Here is a 19,070-nt window from a genome sequence, read left to right as displayed (position 1 = left end):
CCAGAGAGAACTGCAAGGTCCTCATGGGCATCGGTAAGGCAGCAAGCCCAGGCCACAATAAGAACTCTTCCTGCCAACTCTGTACTTTCATACTTTATGCAGCTTAAAAAATACATGTAAGCACCTACGTGCAGTTGTTTCTCAAAAGGGTTCATATTCAGGAAACTAGAATAGAGGCAGGCTGGCCGTGACACCCCCCCCAACACACCTGATAGCTTCTGCTTGCAGGGACTGAATTTTGAGCATGAAAATAATGAAATCATAAAGCAAATTCTTTAACAAAACAACCCAAAGCAAACACCCTCAGACAGACATCTTTAACACTTATTAGATTATGTTATCTAAGCTATCATTAGCTCTCTGATACAGTTACCCCGTGCATCTCCAAGTTTAGCCTCACCTGAAATAAATCTGCCACCAGTCCAAGGTCTGCCACTTGGAAAATTGGAGCTTCTGGATCCTTGTTAATAGCAACAATGGTCTGCAAGCAACAGTAAAGCACCATATATATATAGATTAACATCTAGGGCCGGATTACAGTGACAGGCCTTATCTAGGAAACATGGGCTAAATTCTCTCCAAGCACCTAGAAGCAGAAGGTATAGATCACAGCATTTAACAAACATTTTTCCTTTCCACCTCAAAGACAAACAAGCAAACAAAAAACAAACACCTCCCCACCCCCCAAAAAAAAAAAAATTCCCTTCCCTGCTCATTGCATACATGGGGGCTATCCTTCCCTGTTGAAAAGAGTCTGGGAAAAAAAATTACAAAAGATTATCTGCCAGATCTAAGCCATACCACTACAGAAACAACCAGAGGTAGCATTTAAAACACATACAATAAAGCCATGCCTAAAGGCCTCTGTACTTCCTATGGGACATACCATTTAGTTTGTCAACACAGTAGAAAACCACACATGACCGAAATCCCAACACAACAGTCTAGAAAATGTCTTTCTTGGTTTAAACTCTGCCATACAGGTGAATCATTCTGTAAATGTCTGTGACAGCTTCCAGCAAAATAAGCATGGGTGTCCACATCAAAATCTACATCAGGATGGGGAGCACTCCATAAAGGATGGAAAAAAAACCAGACGGCAGCTCATAAAAGGAGCCTTACACCAAGCAGGGGTCTAAACCACAGCACTCTGATCCTGCCTTTCCACCTTAACGCTGCCAGTGTGCACTCTGATTTGAGGCAACAAGACTCCTCGGGACAGCTCTAACCCAAGTTATTTGATCCACTTACCTGCCATTCCCAGGTAGGCACAGTTCATGTGTCTCTGTTTTACTCCCTCCACTGAATGTACTTGTCCAACAAAATTAATGGCTCAGTAGCATACGCCTAGCGGCAGTAACTCAAAGATAAAAGTTTGCAAATCCTGTGGTTTTAGGCCCACAGAAATTGTTTTTTCTTCACAAGTCATTTGTATCCTGTGACTCACTATAAAGAGGGACCACATCATATATGTAAGAAGGAAGTACCTACAGCAGAGCGCTGCTGCTGCCCTCTTGCCAGCTCATAAGCAAAAAGACCTGCAAGTATTCCAGTAATGCTTCCCCTGAAATATTTTTCCCAATGTTTTATTGTTTTTACTTCAGTTACCCCATTTGCAAATGCAAGCCTCCACTGACAATTCTACAGTGCGGGAACCAAAATCCCGGCTGTGATACCCGAGGATATCAGCTGAATAAAGACTTTAACTATACTCTGAGGCCCTACCACGCTTTGCAGAACCGTTCACAGGGGCACGAGGCCACAGTAACGCTGAGGGCCGGCTGAGGCCAGCAGTTGGTGACACCTTGGGGGCTGGCAGCTCCGTCCTTACCACAAAAATAATTAACACCAGTTGCTTTCAAAACTCTCTTTAGTTTGGCAGCCTAGTCCTTCCTCTGTCTCCATTAGCTGAAGTAACTTTTTAGTAAGATCTGGTTCTCTACCTCATTGCTAAATCACACCTTCCACAGTAAGAAGCAAAAGCGTCACCTTGCTTGCAACAGAACTTTGCAAGTTAAACCTCTTCGAAAGAAAAGATACTGTAACTACCTCATGAGGGAATTAAAAATAAGGAAAGAAAGCAACGACGATTTTCCAGTCTCCTCAAAAGCTGCATTTTCTACCTTGCTGTAAAAGGACAAATAAATTATACATTTCACTTGGTAGGAAGCATCTGACTACTTTGGAAAACGTATTCTTAAGTGTACAAGTTCACAATGCCAGATAATTCACAGTGCTGAGGGAAGACAGGGAACACTCCAGAGAGTTCCCATGGCTGCATAATTCTTTATGTTTGTAAAAATTGGATCTTTTCAGTAACTACACCACCTATATGCTTTGGCTAAAAGGAAAGCAGAAGACATTTCAAACACAAATAAGTAAAACTGTATTTTACAATACGCACATTTGTTTATACTAGAAAAACTATGATATATGGGAGAAATGAAACTTAAGTATGCATCTCATACGGACAAATTACATCTGTCCTTATTTCCTATAAAAACATCTCAAAATATCAAACGCGGCATTGAAAAAGCCAAAAAAGGAGAGGTTTTGCTATTACAGTATGGGACAATATTGCTGCTCAATATTTTTATATCAAAGGAAACTCTGGCACTTAAATAGGTTCCCAGAACTGGTAGTCTTAACTGAGATAAGGCAGGAGATAAATACAAACAGGGTCAGATCAAGTTTTAAGCAGCTTTAAATACACGGTTCTCAGCCAAGAGCTGATACTAATCCCATCCGCCCATCTTCTCCCTCACCCAAAAGCACAGTTGGAGACTAAACGCCTCGGAACAAAGACACTCTTAATGCTGTGGCCCATCAGCTACTAGCAGAGTCCCAAGGGAGCCGAGGACGACCGTGGTAGTACTGCATCAGTGCTGCTCCCGCGGACTCTCCCGCTGTCTGACTGTCCCTGTTGTGTCCCTGTTGCTGCGCTGCAAGTAGAAGAGACTACGGCGAGGCTGTTCCACTAAGACCAGTGAGCATACATTGCTACAGATACTGTTATTCACACTTCTCAATACTGACCTTCATCCCTGCCCGTCATTCATCTTCAATTTGTAATTTTGGTTGGTTTTTCTCCACTGTGTCAACTAATGCTAACACCACTCAAGTCCTTGATTTTAGAAGACTGAGGCCCCCAAAAGGGTGCTGTATCCCAAATCCAGCTTACATAATGTTCCCCCCCAAAAATTTAAATAATATATGCAAAAAGAACTGAATTGTAAGAAAGCACAGGTCATCCTACCACACAGGCTGGCTTGCGAGGACAATTACCAGTCACATAAACTCACTAGCCTGTCATCGGTTAAACACAAGGATCTGCCTGTAAAGTTTTGCAAACCTTTTCCTCAGTTTGATAAGCTATTCAAAGTTCTGGGTTTGGTTTCTGCCAGAAAGCATAAGTTTGTTCCCTGGAAATAGAAAAAAAAAAACCAACCCTTTTTCCAAAATTACTTGCGGGGAGGCAGGACGACCTACAGTTTTTGATGTTTGGCATTTGATAGTACGATTCAGCAGGTAATTCTGTTCCTCTTTCCAAACACTGCACTGTGGACCAAACTGGCAATTCGAATTTGGGATTATTTGCTTTGGCAACTAATGAGTTAAACCTTTTAAAGTTTTACTGCCGTTTTATAATAGGTTTCCATTTGAATGGCTAAATGCGGGAATGTCAGACACATCTTTTACTTTATGGAATAGTAAGTTCATAATTCAAATTGCACATTGTTATGCATGAATTAGTATGTCATACTCTGAAATAAATGCAAATGGAGCTATTGTATAGAATTCAGGCATATGTGTTGGGTTTTTTTAATAAACAAAGTCAATAAGCTGCTCCTACTTACCACTTTGGGTTGGAGTGCAATGGTTTTCCTACTGTGTTAGATGTTTTGCCACAACATCTTTCTTTGGCAAGGCTGAGGGCTAGCATATTTTAAAGAAGCAGACAAACGGGCAATTTTAACATTAAAAAAAAATTGGAAAACTGGCTAAAGTACTGATGTAAAAGCAAGGAAGTCAACTGATTTCCTTCCTCAAAAATCTTTCCTAGAACATCCATCTTTATATACCTTGCTGTCTTTCATCCCAGCCAAGTGTTGGATTGCTCCAGATATTCCCACGGCAATATAAAGTTCCTAGAAGAAAACAAAAACGAGACATTTTTGGTACCCACGACATAGTTTCAGTAAGCTCTCACAAACCTTACTCAGAATCAATTACATGCAGTAGTTTTTACATTACAGCAGTTTTCAATATTCAAGGCAGCTGATGATTGGTTCCCTTCCCCACTTGGGGATGCAATGTAACTGTAAAAGGAGAATCCCAAAGGAGCATCTGGCAAAGACAGATGAGAAAAGAGAAAAAGAAAAAAAAAGAAAGAAAAAAGCGGGGGGGAGGGGGGAAGATTGCATCAAACATAAGACACTGTAAGACACTGCCCAGCTAGAGGACAGGGCAGTCAGTGTTACCCGTGACCCTGGACGTTCCCAACGCAAATATTAAGCAAGATAACCTACAAATGGATAATGCAGTTGCCTAAAGAGAAAACCTAGGCTTTTTTGTTTGAAGCCTTTAGGATCCTTTAAATAAGACAGAATGCACAAAACTGAAATTCAGGTGTTTAAACCTTGAAAAAGTTTCCTATATGGCAGGATAAAACATTTCAGATACTGAACTGGGCTAGTGCACTATACACACGTAGTGATAGTTTCTATTATTTACAGTTTCTATTATTTACCCCAACCCTCAATGTTCACATTGAGCCCTAAAGCTTTTCTTCCCCCATTCACTATCAACTCCTACACAGGATGAGTAAAGAAGTGTTTCCCAGGTAGGCACCAACATGCAGTAGATCTTTACACCTTGAGGCTCCCAATCTAACATCTCCAAAGAGACTTGCATTCAAAATAGATGAAAATTTATAGGCAAATAGATCTATATCGACAGTTTTAATTCACAGCAGAAAAGCATTTTTTTCCCTCAGGCCAAAAGTCATCCAGGCTATAATCTATCCAAAACCCAAGTATATTTTCAGCTCCGTGACAGTTTTCCCACCACCACAAGTCCAAGTAGCAGTCAAACCTGTACCGTTTGGCTGCCTAATTTTACAGAAGAAAAACAAAGAAAGTACTTCTCACCAACTCATTCAATAAGAGGAAACTGTAACAGACAAATCTAGTTAGGGGATCGTCTGTCAAAACCAATTAAAAGGCGGTATTTATACATGCTTAGAAAAGACACAACCTCAAATAGTAACAGAATTTCTCTTTTTAAAAATACCAAGGTTAGTCCGTATTTAAGAACATACAAATCCAATTCTAGAAATTATTTTTGGGGCCAGGGAGGGTAAGAGGGTCAAAAAATCTTATCCCTGTGCAACTGAAGATGTCCATTACAGTTAAGTGGCTTTTAACATGACAGAACAAAGCACAGCTGTGGAACAGGCACAGACCTACAGAAGAGGTGTTCAAATAGAGAGACCATGCAGACTGCTTCTTCCATACAGGCCTGATAGTCATTATATCAATTAAAGACAAAAAGATGATTGCTTTCTGATGTTTCTACAGCTACAGATTTCACCTATTACACTGGGTTTTAAATAGGAATAGATAAATAAAATTTATGAAGCTTTTCTACACTTTTCTACAAAAGCCATCTCCTGTAAAAATTGAAGGGGAGGGAAAACAGAGCAGGAACAAAGTATTTCCTATTAAAAAGGTTTGCTTTGAAATTGAAACACAGAATCTAGTCTATATATTTCTACAAAAACACACAGCTGTTGAAGACACTCAGAAATTTCTTAGCCTCAATAGCTTTTTACTGAGTAGATGACTATTGGAGGTCAATCCCTTTTAACCACAGCTGCCATGTAATATAATATGTCCATATAAGAACTCATGGTAAGAATGCAATATTTTAATTATACCAAATAAAAGAACAGATGTTACAGGAGAAATTATTCTAACATCATATAGTCTTTAATACAAGCTCTTTTTAAAAACACATTACTGTAATTTGATTTTTTTAGAGCAATTCATTAAGTGCCAGTCACCTAGACTACCAGATACTCTTATCAGTCTGTTTAACATTGTGAAGTTCAGTCTTTGGAAAGAATCCAGCTAACCAGGAGCCAGATGCCTATGTATATATTCTATTAAAGTATCTAGGAAAGACAAGGCTGTTTCATTAAAAGGACATTTGTAAATCACCAGGCTTGTCTAAAAAGCCTTTATTATGCCTCTAAGCCATGCCCTTCTAGGTTATGTGCTTTTGGCTCTCTGGCCAAGATAACTGGTCCATTCAGTAGGCTGTAACACTTACAGCAGATCACCTCAGTAATGTTTTCATACAAAGAACACATAGGACAGCATGTTTCTTATCAATAGTTCCAACTGTAAAATAGATTTGACTGCTTAAATCTTAGTTTAAACCTATACTACCATTTAGTAGGAGGGAAACAAAGGACCCACAAAGTCTGAATGATGATAATTCACGACTGTTCAGTGCTCCCCAAAGAGAGAATTCAACTTGTCATCCAGACAGGTCATAAAAGACTCAGAAATTCGGATCTCTAAGTTATTTTCAGGGTAATACCCTTGTTTTGATGTTTTCCCTGAAATCATTAACTTCTATCATGCCTTTTGCTCAGTCCTACCATTTCTACTGTGTTAGTGTTCTAAGTCCCAAGCCAGGACAAGCACTATGAAGTAAGTGAGGGAGGAAAAACGGAAAGCCGATCGGTACCACAGAGTAGCATCGCTTCCAATTGCGTTATGCGACATGCCTGCCATCGCAGCAGAGAGCACACAAGGTCTGGAAGGAGATCTCAATTCTTCAGAGCTCATCGACGCAGGAGACCCGCGCCAAGGCACAGAACAGCATCAGAGTCTGGATCGCACCTCTCAGGTGCCAACATAGATGGCTTTACACCAACTTCAAGTTCCTGCTTTTTAGATCCCTGGAAGCTGCTCCAATTACTGCTGTCAGGTGCCTGATCCACGGCCTACAATTACAGGTACTTATGTCAAAGTCCAGGACAGGGAGTGGCATTTACCAACTCCCTGGTGCTTGTGTATAGGCAGGTTTTCACTGGAGCGCTGCAGCCAGTGCTGTACCACATGAGAACGGCGTAACAAAACAGCACACAGATTCTGTACTAAGGGGCTCACTGCACTGTCTGATACAAATGAAGTCCCAAAAGCAATTAAAGTCAAGGAAAGTGAAAGTTTTGGTGGTATAAGGGCATGGCATCAGATTAGACAATTGTCTTGCCTCACAAGTAACTTAATTCCACACAGCAAATCATAGAATCACAGAATGGAATCATAGAATAGTTTGGGTTGGAAGGGACCTTTAAAGGTCATCTAGTCCAAACCCCGTGCCATGGGCAGGGACATCTTCAACCAGATCAGGTTGCTCAGAGCCCCGTCCAACCTGACCTTGAATGTTCCCAGGGATGGGGCATCTACCACCTCTCTGGGCAGCCTGTGCCAGTGTCTCACCACCCTCAGTGTAAAAAATGTCTTCCTTATAGCTAGTCTAAATCTGCCCTCTTTTAGTTTAAAACCATTCCCCCTTGTCCTGTCGCACCAGGCCCTGCTAAAAAGTCTGTCCCCATCTTTCTTATAAGCCCCCTTTAAGTTCTGACAGGCTGCAATAAGGTCTCTCCGAAGCCTTTTCTTCTCCAGGCTGAACAACCCCAGCTCTCTCAGCCTTTCTTCACAGGAGAGGCGTTCCATCCCCCCATCATTTCCGTGGCCTCCTCTGGACCCGCTCCAACAGGTCCATGTCTGTCTTGTGCTGAGAAATAATTACTGTACATGTATCACAGCCATGCCACAAATCTTTATTTTTTATGGATAGCAGACATCAGCACAGGGGAAGGGACACCAGAGAAGAGAGCTAATGGTAAGAAAGAGCACAATGGGGAAAACACGCAGCACAGGAAGTTGAATGGACCAAATAGCCTAAGAGCATACGAAGCAGAGGGCAGGGAGGCACAATCAAGAAATACTTAATTTAAAGATGTGCTATTGCAGAAAGGGTTTGGTATGGGAGTAAGTAATGGGAACATGTGAAGGTGGGAGCATCAGCACGTAACATACCCATTAGGCTTCTCACAAGGGCTACAGCAGCAGCCAAAGCTGATTCTGCCAGCAAACTGGCACAAAGGCCAAAAGTATTTTAATTTGTCCTGCCACACAATATCCCACAAGACTCCAGTGGGAGCCAGGACCCTGACAGAGACCTCAAAGTTTATAAGCACAGATTTGCATCGCAACAACCCTAAAAAGAAACAAAACTTCCAAGTCCTAAATTTATCCTATTCAAAGGCAAGATACCAAATCAAGAATCCAACTTCTCATTTGCTATTTAAAATATTAATCTAGCCTTGTATTGTTTTTTCAACAAACATGACCGTCTTGTAGAGAAAGTCATTGTATGCTGATGATTAAAATGAAAAAATCCCCTTTAGCCATCCCCTTAACTCCTATTTCTGCTTTAAATATACCCAACTTGCGTATTAGCATCTACGGCAAGTCCATGAGACTTCATATGCACGAATCTGCACAACTGGCTCCAAAATCCATATAGCCAGTTACACGCTGTTTGGATAAATGTCACAGGAGTGCTATATGTGGATGATTATAATCACCAATATACCAATGCAGTTATCTTCCTGTGCACACTGACTCTTCCAATTATTTACAAAATAATTTGTGACACATAATATTACTTCATTTTTACTTATGAAAATATCTAAAAATGCCTTAGGCTGCCTTGAGGCAGTTAAGGTACATTTACTTAAAGAGAACCACAAGAACAGTTTTCAGATGCAACTTACAGTGACTTTGAACGCTGCTGTAAGAGACTACTGTGCATCCACAGGTGCAACACGATGAGGTAGTTACTTTGCAAGCAAGCCATCAGCTACTATTGATTTTTATGCCAATTTTTGAATTATGCTGAAAACCTTCAGTGTACATCAATTTATCATCCTACCAGTGGCATGCTTTTAAACAGGCTAGTTTAATAAACCCCTTTGGCACACATACTCTTTTTAAAGGCAGCTCACATATTTTATTTTCTTTGCAAGAGTTAAAGGACAATGAAATTAGAAAGAAATCTTTGTAATGAAAATTGCTTCATACAAGAGATTCCTCCCAATTACAAGCTATTAACCCAATAAAATATTTTCTGGCTTGACACTAGTTCATATATATTACACTGTACATCAAACAATTATCCAGTATGTACCACTTTGATGCAGTTGAATATGTTCCATTCAAGAAGCACACATTACTAAACTATATTCCAACTACAGTTTCTTTTTCACTTTAAGAACCTTTGATCAGCCAAGCTATGTAATTACTCGTAAGCGTGGTTAGGGTGTCTGCTGGAGTGCAGGGCCATACAGCAATTTTTTTCTCTCTCTAGGGAAAAACACATCAATTGCTTTCAGCTAAATGCACTCACATATGAATATTTTAGTACAATTTAATGTTTCTGCACCAACCCCAAAGGAGCAGAGCATCAATTTGTGAACATAGTTTTCTTGGAGTTAAAAGCTATACTGGATAATGCAGGATGAAAGGGGTTGTCAATCCTTAGCTTTTTAGCAAGTCAGAGAAAGGTAGTCTGTAAATTCAGTCCCAGCTGCATACAAACAGCTCTCTAAAGTTTGCCACTATAAAGCTACTTTTCAACAACAGCGAATTATCAGAGGAGATATTCCAAAAACAATTTCCCAAGCACGGTCCGTTTTCCCAACGCTGTTCCCATCTGCTAGCTACCTAACAGCTTCAACCATTTATACAATGAAAAGTGCACCTGCTGGTCTTTTAATAAAAACCACAAACGTAATGTACAAAAAACACATTCCTACAAAGAAGCCAGCTGAAGGCAGGAGAAATTAAGTAATGTACCACGTGTTTGAATAGAGAAACTTTAGTATCTCAGTATTCTCTTGTATGCGTAACAAATTAGGAAGTGATGAAGACCTTATCATTGATAAGCCAGGAGTAGAACATTTTTAAAGTGAGTACAATCCAGGTGACAGGAGTGACACTTCTCTTGAAGCTAAGGGAATTAATTAGTTCATTCTGTTGTTAGTAATTTTAGGTAAGAGACAGAGAACAAAAAGGAACAGAAATACTGGAATAAAATACACCTTGTTTCACTTTCCCTGTACTTCTGCACAAGAGAGTGAAGGGAAACAAAACTTAACAGATATGCTAATGTGAGCAAGCAAATGATCCCTAAGAAAGGGATGGGAAGTAACACTGAAGAAGAGTTAGTATCCACTTACTACGCAATGAAACCATGAGTCACTCACGCATTTTAGAGAAAACAAAACCAGGCTAGGTGAAGTATTTGATTGCTTTGCCACCAAATACAAGAAATATGAAATATAGGAATAATGTAAATAATGTTATATTGTCTTTTTCCCTTCCTGCTACTCCCAAGGCAAGAAGATGACTACTAAGTGCTAAAAAGCCACCCACTGCAGTGAAAGGGACTGCGTAGTAAAATACTGAGGCATATACAAGCTCAGAAAGCATCCCATCCTCTTGTAAAAGAAGCGGAGGAACAGGAATTCCACTGCTCTGTAGAAGACCATTCTGCACCTTCAAGTTTCTCTCTGCCAGGAAATGCTTCCTTGCCATTTAACTTTCCTTTTCCTGCTTCTAATTTCATCACACTCCTGCATTTTCTACCTAAAATAACACCTTAAGTTGTTCGTGTTCTTCCACAGCTTTGGTGCTTTTCAACTGAACCAACATCTCACTCTCCAGCATCTCAACTGAAGCTGCACCTCTTTAACATGCCTCTTTTTCCCTCATTATTACTGTCAATTCCTGACAGTTGTAAATGTGCCTCCCTTTTGAAGTTCCTGCAATCCATTACATCTAAAGAGACCCTCTGGTATGAAATCAAAGCTTAAGCACTGAAGCTAAGCAGGTCAGCAAGTTTACTCCTGGGGATCATATCAGAACTACACTGAATTCCCATCTGCCTTCCCCACCTGAGGTTTCTCAGCACATGCAATATCCAAATGCATCTGCCTTCTGTGCAATCATATCACATTTCTAGAACAATCATCTAATCCAGTGTCAATTATTCCTACATCATATATTTCCTAACTTCTGCCTTCCTGAGTTTTCCACCTCAGTTACTTGTCACCTGTTAGTATTTTGTGCCCAATGTTGAAAGTAACAAGACAGCAGCAACTGGACACCTAAAAAACCAAGGAGCTCTGCCTCGCTGTGCTTTCCCTGCTGGATGGACCCTCCTCAAGAAGAAAACCTCACAATAAAGTCTGAGATGGTGAAGGTGAGGCTTTCTAGATGTGGTCCACCGATGGCTAACCCTGGATGAACACCTTGAGTCCTACAATTGTGAAATACTGGTCTGGCCACATCCTCCCTATTGCCAGCTAGGAAAACCTATAAAGAAAGCTAAACCAGTTATAGAACTGGACCCTGAAAGAACACAGACTTCAATAGAGGAAAATAAACTAAAAAAGAGTGAAGTGAACATCTAAACTCTGAAGCGATTAAACTAGAAGGATGCCTTTGAGGCAGCAGCAGATCCTTCACAAGGTCAGAGGATACAGCCTAAAACGACACATACTTTCTGAAAAAACGCAACCCTCAGTGCCACTAAGGTTTTGTTTGTTTTCTGGGGGGAAGAAGTTGAGAGCGAGATAATCCCAGTACAACCCCATCTTCCTTCAAAAGCTAAAGGGAGAATATAATCAGCATAGGACACAAGGGAAAACTTCTGAGACCATGGGAAGAATTTGGGTGTCCATACATAGATGCCTAGTGGCATTTTAGACAGATTCCCACCTGAATCATAGATGCTGCTCCAGAAGGAAGTCTCCAGGTCCCACACAGTAGCTACCAGCCCTGTGAATGTACTTTTTATACACCAAATGGCTAAAATGGCATTAGACACCTATTCGTAGGCATTCAGTCATCCCCTATATGCCCCTTCCTTGCAAATCTGTACCGCAAACGTCACAGTTCAGAAACTAACAGAAGCTACTTAAGGCTTATAGCAGTTGCTTTCCTTTTCTCACAACAGTCAGAAATTTTTTGTTTAAATATTAGGCGAATTACGCAAGTTCATGAGAAAGATTACACACTTCTTTGTATGTTAGAAATGTTGCTAATTATACCGAGGGTAAGGAAAGCTAATACTGAACTAATAAATGAAGCATTCATGTTCCATTTATAAAAGTTTTAAATAACTTTTAAATAAATAACATTATTTACCTTCCTTCTCCTCCTCCCTCCTTTTGTTCTTGTTTCCTTTTTTTTGTGAACAAGATAGAAAACTAACGCCCCTGACCATTTGAAATTTCTTAGCTAAAAATAGCAGTTACTCTGGGGTGGTGGTGGGAAGCTTGATTTGTGCAGGGAATTTAGTATTTTCTAACTGGATATACTTAACTTATACTTAACAGTAGGCACTCATGGGAAGGATATTTTTATCCAAAACCAACTAATTTAAACATTCTTACAAGGGCTTTTTTCTTAAACAGAAACTACATACAGTGCTTAATCTGAGAACTGAATTTCATTTTTCTGCAGAACACCTGCATAGAAGAAATAGTGGAAAACAACTGACTTCTAATTTTAAAAAATACGTTCCTGAAATGGTTGTCATTGATCAAAGACATTGAATATACTAAATTACTTTTTTAATTAGGAAGGTAACATTTTATATTTTAATATATCCGCTTATGCTTAAAAATTTCCTTCCTTGCATCTCATCAAATAATACAAATCAGCCTTCTCTTTCATAAGACAGAATGTTCAAACAGGAGCTGCAATCACCTGAAATCAACAGGTTAAAAAAGCTACTAAAGAAACAAAAATAATACACCAAACATTTTAACAACTGGAATAAAATTATACAAAAGAAAAATTACCAAAGATCCAGTCAAAAAAACAACAAAATGCATAAATTCCAACATGAACAAAAGCTCGAAGTTTAGAGATGCAAGGCTATTTTGGAAGTGTAGATGTACTGTACAGAACTAATTCTCAAACAGAAAGAAGGTGAAATTTGTACTCCCTTAATTAATTGCATTTTTTCATTACTTAATCAAAACGAACTACAGTTGTTTCTTGACTGGCAGTTTGTTCATGTATTAATACATCAGCATTTCAGGAAAGCTGCTGTGGCTGTGATGTCCTCATGTCCTGTGATGCACTGTCTGGGCTGCACTCTTAAGAACTGAAGCCAAGTAACGGAATTACCGAAGGACCAATGACCAAAATTCCCCCTCCTTCACCAAACCCACAATCGAAGGCACAAGGGAAGAAGTAAGCAGATCTTTTAGATTATTACGCTCTTACCCAATGATCAGCACAGAAACACTCCCCAGCAGCCATACACAAAAAGCAAGCGGTAGAAGTACTTCCCCTCTTCCTGAGCTTGTTACTAACTCTTCTCCTTCTGTAGTCTCAAAAATGACCCAATTCCAGAGTCCTTTAAAAACAATGCATTCCAGTCCTCCACTGAGACTGGGCGAGAGACTATTAATAGAAGAGTAAGAGCATACGCTAAGATACTTTCCCATCAGAAACTAACAGCTGCACAGGAGAGCAAGTATGTCTCAAACTCCAACAGTTCCTTGCATCCAAGATTCTTCCCCTGCTCAAAGCCCACACGCCCAGGAGGGCATGCACCATGTCAACTGGAGTTCAAAACTAACACAAAACTCAGGTCTCGGCTAATATAACCAACCAATGTACAACGCTGCTTTGCAATTTTCCAGATAAAATGTCATGAGCTCTCCTTGAACTCATGATATCAAGCATACTCATAGGAAGAGAAAGCAGTCATCTTCTAGCGGACTGTTAAAATAGCCAGTGTAATCTTGATCTGATCAAGAAAGTTCAGTTCCACTCCTTCTTTAAGTGAACTCTATCTTCCACTGCACAGAATAATTTTCTAGCTCAAGTACCAAAAAGATGGTGAAGTAGAACTAGGAATGTGAAGTTAAGAATTTGCAGCTTTAAACTGCCTCATGTTTAAGATACCTGTCCAGCACATTGAAAAATTAATTCCTCTAGTCAGCAACTCTGAGGGCTTAGTATCAATTCAACTTGCACTTTCATTACAATTAACATAAAATTTTTTCTATACTTCTAAGCCACTGTATGCTTTCCTTACATGTATTTTAAGATCCAGAAGAAATATCTGAACAATTTGAAAGAAGGGGCATATAATTTTCAGTGCTCTGCATAACTCACTACTTACTAAGTATTTGTTAAGAAGGGAGACGAGAGAGAAATGCATCAACCTGCTGACAAAAAGATGTAGCACCATGCAATTGTGCCAGTTAGGATTGTTTATTGACACAAGAGTTACAAACATTCATTAGTCAGTCCTCACTGACTAATGGCTATTTTAACAATCCTCTAAAATATGACAATGATGACGTTGAAGTGATCCTGTGATGTGGCTGTATGTTCTTATGACTTTCACATGTTGCTATGAGCCATCTGTGGCAAGTTATAGCACTATATCTTCATCACTAACTAGCCTTTTTTGTTTCAACATAATTATTTATATGCCCTTGACTCTGGAAAGAATGTTCATTGTTGAGCCTCGAGACACACAAACCAGAGCTGAGCTGTCTTCAAATTAGCATTTTCCACTTCATTAGTGGATATTTGGGTAGTGAAGAACTAAGGATGGTCAGTCTCATCTCACGCCCTTTCAAAATACGCAGTTAAATGGCACAGCTTACTCCCTGGCTTTCAAAGGTTTGAGTACACAACAACCAACTATAAAGATTGCCTCCTTATAACAACCAACTCTGCCTTCTTTGGAACCTGCAATTTTCATATATGTTCCAGTTGCACTTATTGAATTAGTGTTGATTAGCTTGCTGAGACCTATAGCTGCAATACGTTGGACCTTATGCCTACTGTGTGATCAAAAGAAAGTGCATTGTATTTAAATACAAATGTTCCCTTAGCAAAGACGAAGTATTACACTGGGGGCCACAGCTGTCCTGCACAATGTCGAAAAAAATAACAATTACATACTATGCACAAAAGAAAGACATAATCAGAACGAAGAGTTAGGGTTGCATTTATAATCTGTAAAGCCTCACAATTTCCTTGCACAGCAGAGGTAAATATCACTGCTATCAAGATTTTGGAAGGACACAATATGCAACCAGATGGACCTTAAGTCTTACCAGTAGGTCTATTTCTCAGAAGCTGTTTTTTGTAGCAGTTGGCTATCAAATAGATTTACAGGTTAAACATTAGTGTGTCTAGAAATAGCTCCACTTAGCCCTTAGGACTATCATCAGAAAGCCTCTGATAAGGACTTAAAAAAAAAAGCAATAAACATCCCTATCCACATTTCAAGAAGAAGAACGCAGAAGCACGAAGTATCTTGTTCAAGAAAACCCAGCAGGCAGAACTGACAACAGACTCCAGGAATTACAAGTTCCTGTCCTCAATATCTTCTAGTACTGCTCTGTCCTGCTGGATGTATTACTGGAAGAATAATGGTCATGGTCTGAAGTTCCTGAATTTGCAGCTCTTCATGGTACAAAGGCAAAACATTTCAGATCCTACCAAGGCTTTGGACACGTACAGCTTTTCAGTATTATTTAAATTATTGCGATTTGGTAAATGCAGCAGTTGAAATATGACAAGTTTCTCTGTTAAGTTCCAGCTCACTCTCCCTTTCTGGTCTCATTAAACCATTAATAAGTAAAAAGTTGCTCTTTGGTGCCTTCTGTTGCCATACACACTCATCAAAGAGAATTGCTTTCTGAAAGGCTAAATGTTTACTCAATTATGTAGCTCAAAGTGTACATCTGACAGATTGCCATACCCGCCCATGTTCTTAGTCACAATTCCCTAATCACGTCCATGATCATCACATCTCAGTACGTGCTAGCGCACATTCTACCCCACACTGAGATGAGCTACATTTGTACCTTCTTATTTACAAATGCTCACGTGTGCCTTACCTGTCTACAACCTGCCCCATATTTCCCCAAGTCATAAGGAACAATGAACGTAGTCTTAAACTTCTACATGACAGAAAGGCCCCCCTTAGATCCAAAAAGACACAGGGATAGAAATCAGTCCCCTGTGATATCAGGAGACATAGCAGAAAAGATGTGCAGCAGGTTATTTCCCAACATTAAGTCACTCACTAGAGTATGCCCTTCTTGGTATGTCATTCTACAGCAGCCAACCTGTAGATATTTCTCTCTTAAGTTTCTTGCACTTTCATCTCTTAAAAAAATTTTGTTTAGAATGTAATGCAGTAATCCAGTTACGGTTACCAAAACTTTTTAAAAAATCACCACCTGTAAAAAAAACCAAAAAACACACTTCCCAGAGATCAAGCCACATATCAATATAATTTCAAGTTTATGTTGGCAATGACATCTTTTAGCATACCAATGATGGCTGTTAGAAAACTAAAAAAGGTTCAGCACAGGCAACTATGAAAAAATCCAACATGCAAAACCTCTAACAAAACTGTCTGCAGAACACTTCCGATTGACCCAAAGTAGAGATTTACATCACAGCTTGCTGCTGCAGTTTTGCAAATGCATGGTCAAGTGACAGTATCACAATGGGCACACTAAGATTTTCCTGCTAGGCTCAGTATTAAGATTTAGCTCATTTCTAAGCATAAGCATTTGCTTTGAAGGAAAACGCACGCTAGAAAACATCACAGCTCTTTTATGAAAGATATTTCCATACTTACTGGTGCTACTATTTTGCCCGTCTGTCCAACTTGCATGTCATTAGGAACAAAGCCAGCATCAACAGCTGCACGGGAAGCTCCAACTAGTTGAAAGAAAATATTTCCAGTGTTTTCTTTTAAAATATTAGCGAGCCAAATTTCTATCACTATAAAAGCACATGTATTTTACTGAAGAGTCCCACACTCTAAGGGGAGGTATTTAGAAACTTCCCTCTTAAAAGCTCTTATAGTAATCCCTCTCTATACCACTGGCTAAAACTTCCAAATACTAAGTGCTAATGCACTTCATAAGCAACAGGAAATCCTTACTCCCAGCACCAAAGGGCCATATATTTAAAACCGAAGATTTCAGTCTGGCATATTTCCATTATTTTCTCTTGTTGCTTTGTCTAAAGAGGATTTTCCCATAAATGCCTTCCCATAATGTTCCTCCAAGTTTGAATAGAACACATGTGCCATCTTATATTGCTGCGGACCTCAAAAGTCAGGCATAGTAAAGAAAAATTTCAAAGTGAACTTGAAAATGCCACATGGACACTTAGTTAGTGAAGCCACCAATTTAAAAACAAAGCCATTCATATAAAACCATAAATTTATTATTCCATGTGAAATCTAAAACTAATGCAGTTAAAATGTTAATGCAAACAGTTCCTCCTCCTCCCCCAACCTTTACTTAAAATATTTTGCCGAGATGCTGTACGTGGTCAGTTTTCTCCTGTTAATACAAAAGCGTAGCAAAAAGACAGAGCCACTCAAACTACAAGAACTGTGAAATGGATTCTGTAAAGGAGTAGTATATAAGGATGTATGAAGAAAATATCAGCTCTTCAAAGTGAGCTAAGACCATTTTTTAATTTATACAACTTCACTTTTTGTTTGTGAGCTTGTGTTCTGAAGATTTGAGAAGGACAGGGAATATTACAGTTTAGTATTTTGCTTCATACACGGGCATTTAAATACACAGTGGACCACAAGGAGAAGACAAAACTTTATCTACGACTAAACTAACAGGATTTTAAGAATTTATTTGAGAGAGACATGAAAATAAAAGACTTAAGATGAACATTGTTTTTAATGTGACCTTTTTAAATATAATAACCAGGGTTAAAAAAAGAGGAAAACAGGTTTACCTGCAGCATGCAATTGATCCGCAAGATCATATAACAACTTAAAATTTTCCCCGCTCTTCAAGCCTCTCCCTTAAAAGTTAAGAACAAAAAAAATAAAGAAGAATATAATATGCTTTAAGATTTTTTTATTGCCTACATAAACTTCCTGTATGAGTATTTGCATTTGCAAATGTACACTTGCACAAGGTATTTTTGGATATATTACTAAATAGTATTTAATATTTGGAGATTTAGCTTTTGTCTTTGTGATTAGTATTATTTCGTATGTATAAACCAACACCACTCTGCCTAGTTTACTTCCTGCACACAGCACCATCAAGGTCGTTCTCTGAAAACAGTGAAACAGGATTTTTTTACTAATTTGTGCTCCCTCTGCTGGCTTTAGGTACAAAACTCTGTAGTGGGATAACTAAGGAATCATTTTTTAGCCACAGGCATACAGTAAAAATCACAGTCCATCACTTTATACCTGAAGAGCAGAATACAAACATAATGATTTTAAAAATCATTAAAGCCATTACGTAATCATGTTTGGACTGCCTGTAACGATTAGCAATAATTTTAAACATGACAGATTTGGATCTATAAACACTTCATATTGCTATAATTTTAAAGGGACTCACCAAATATGACAATGTTCTGAAAAAGCTTACTAGCATATGTCAAACTCATGTTTTGCCTCTTCATGAAACATACATGTTGAATGCATTCCCACTGGCCCCTATGTCGTATTTCAGAATTACATCATAATTTTTTTTTTGATGTATCACATTACATTGTTCTGCTACAGATATTATTTAATCAAGATGTACTATTACTTAAATGCAATGTAACACAGTTTTAATATTATCTACTTACCACCCGATACAACCACTTTAGCGCTAGTAAGCTCTGGTCGATCGCTTTTTGTCAACTTTTGCTCAATCCATTCAGATAGACCAACAGGCGGTGGAGGGGTTACTGCATTCATCAGATGAAGAAAAACATCCGCAAGGAAAAGGATAAAGCGTGTATTTTCAACCTTTTAAATTTGACCTTAAACTTAATGCAAAAGTTCATTCTATAACCAATTCTATCACAAGCTCTTAACTACTATCAGTAATTGCTCTGTGGCTCTGAGTTACAAGCCTCTTTCATTAGTTGTGTTTAAGTAACCTATAG

The 19,070-nt window shown here is 39.0% G+C and overlaps 1 protein-coding gene across 1 annotated transcript in view; it reads right to left on the bottom strand.

The window, feature by feature from the left end:
- The window catches only part of LOC104080161 (electron transfer flavoprotein subunit alpha, mitochondrial), a gene marked incomplete at its 5' end in the record, with an annotated part of 19,406 nt that extends 537 nt beyond the window's left edge, over positions 1–18,869 (bottom strand). The window contains 5 exons of the mRNA XM_009582457.1: positions 401–481; positions 4,083–4,148; positions 16,780–16,862; positions 17,910–17,978; positions 18,768–18,869. Coding sequence (XP_009580752.1) covers positions 401–481; positions 4,083–4,148; positions 16,780–16,862; positions 17,910–17,978; positions 18,768–18,869 — 401 coding nt within the window. The remainder of the gene's footprint in view (positions 1–400; positions 482–4,082; positions 4,149–16,779; positions 16,863–17,909; positions 17,979–18,767) is intronic.
- Positions 18,870–19,070: the final 201 nt, after the last annotated feature.

This window comes from Fulmarus glacialis, unplaced genomic scaffold (assembly GCF_000690835.1).
Source record: "Fulmarus glacialis isolate BGI_N327 unplaced genomic scaffold, ASM69083v1 scaffold20327, whole genome shotgun sequence".
Classification (NCBI taxonomy): Eukaryota; Metazoa; Chordata; class Aves; order Procellariiformes; family Procellariidae; genus Fulmarus; species Fulmarus glacialis.
This window is presented reverse-complemented; position numbering and strand designations above follow the sequence as displayed.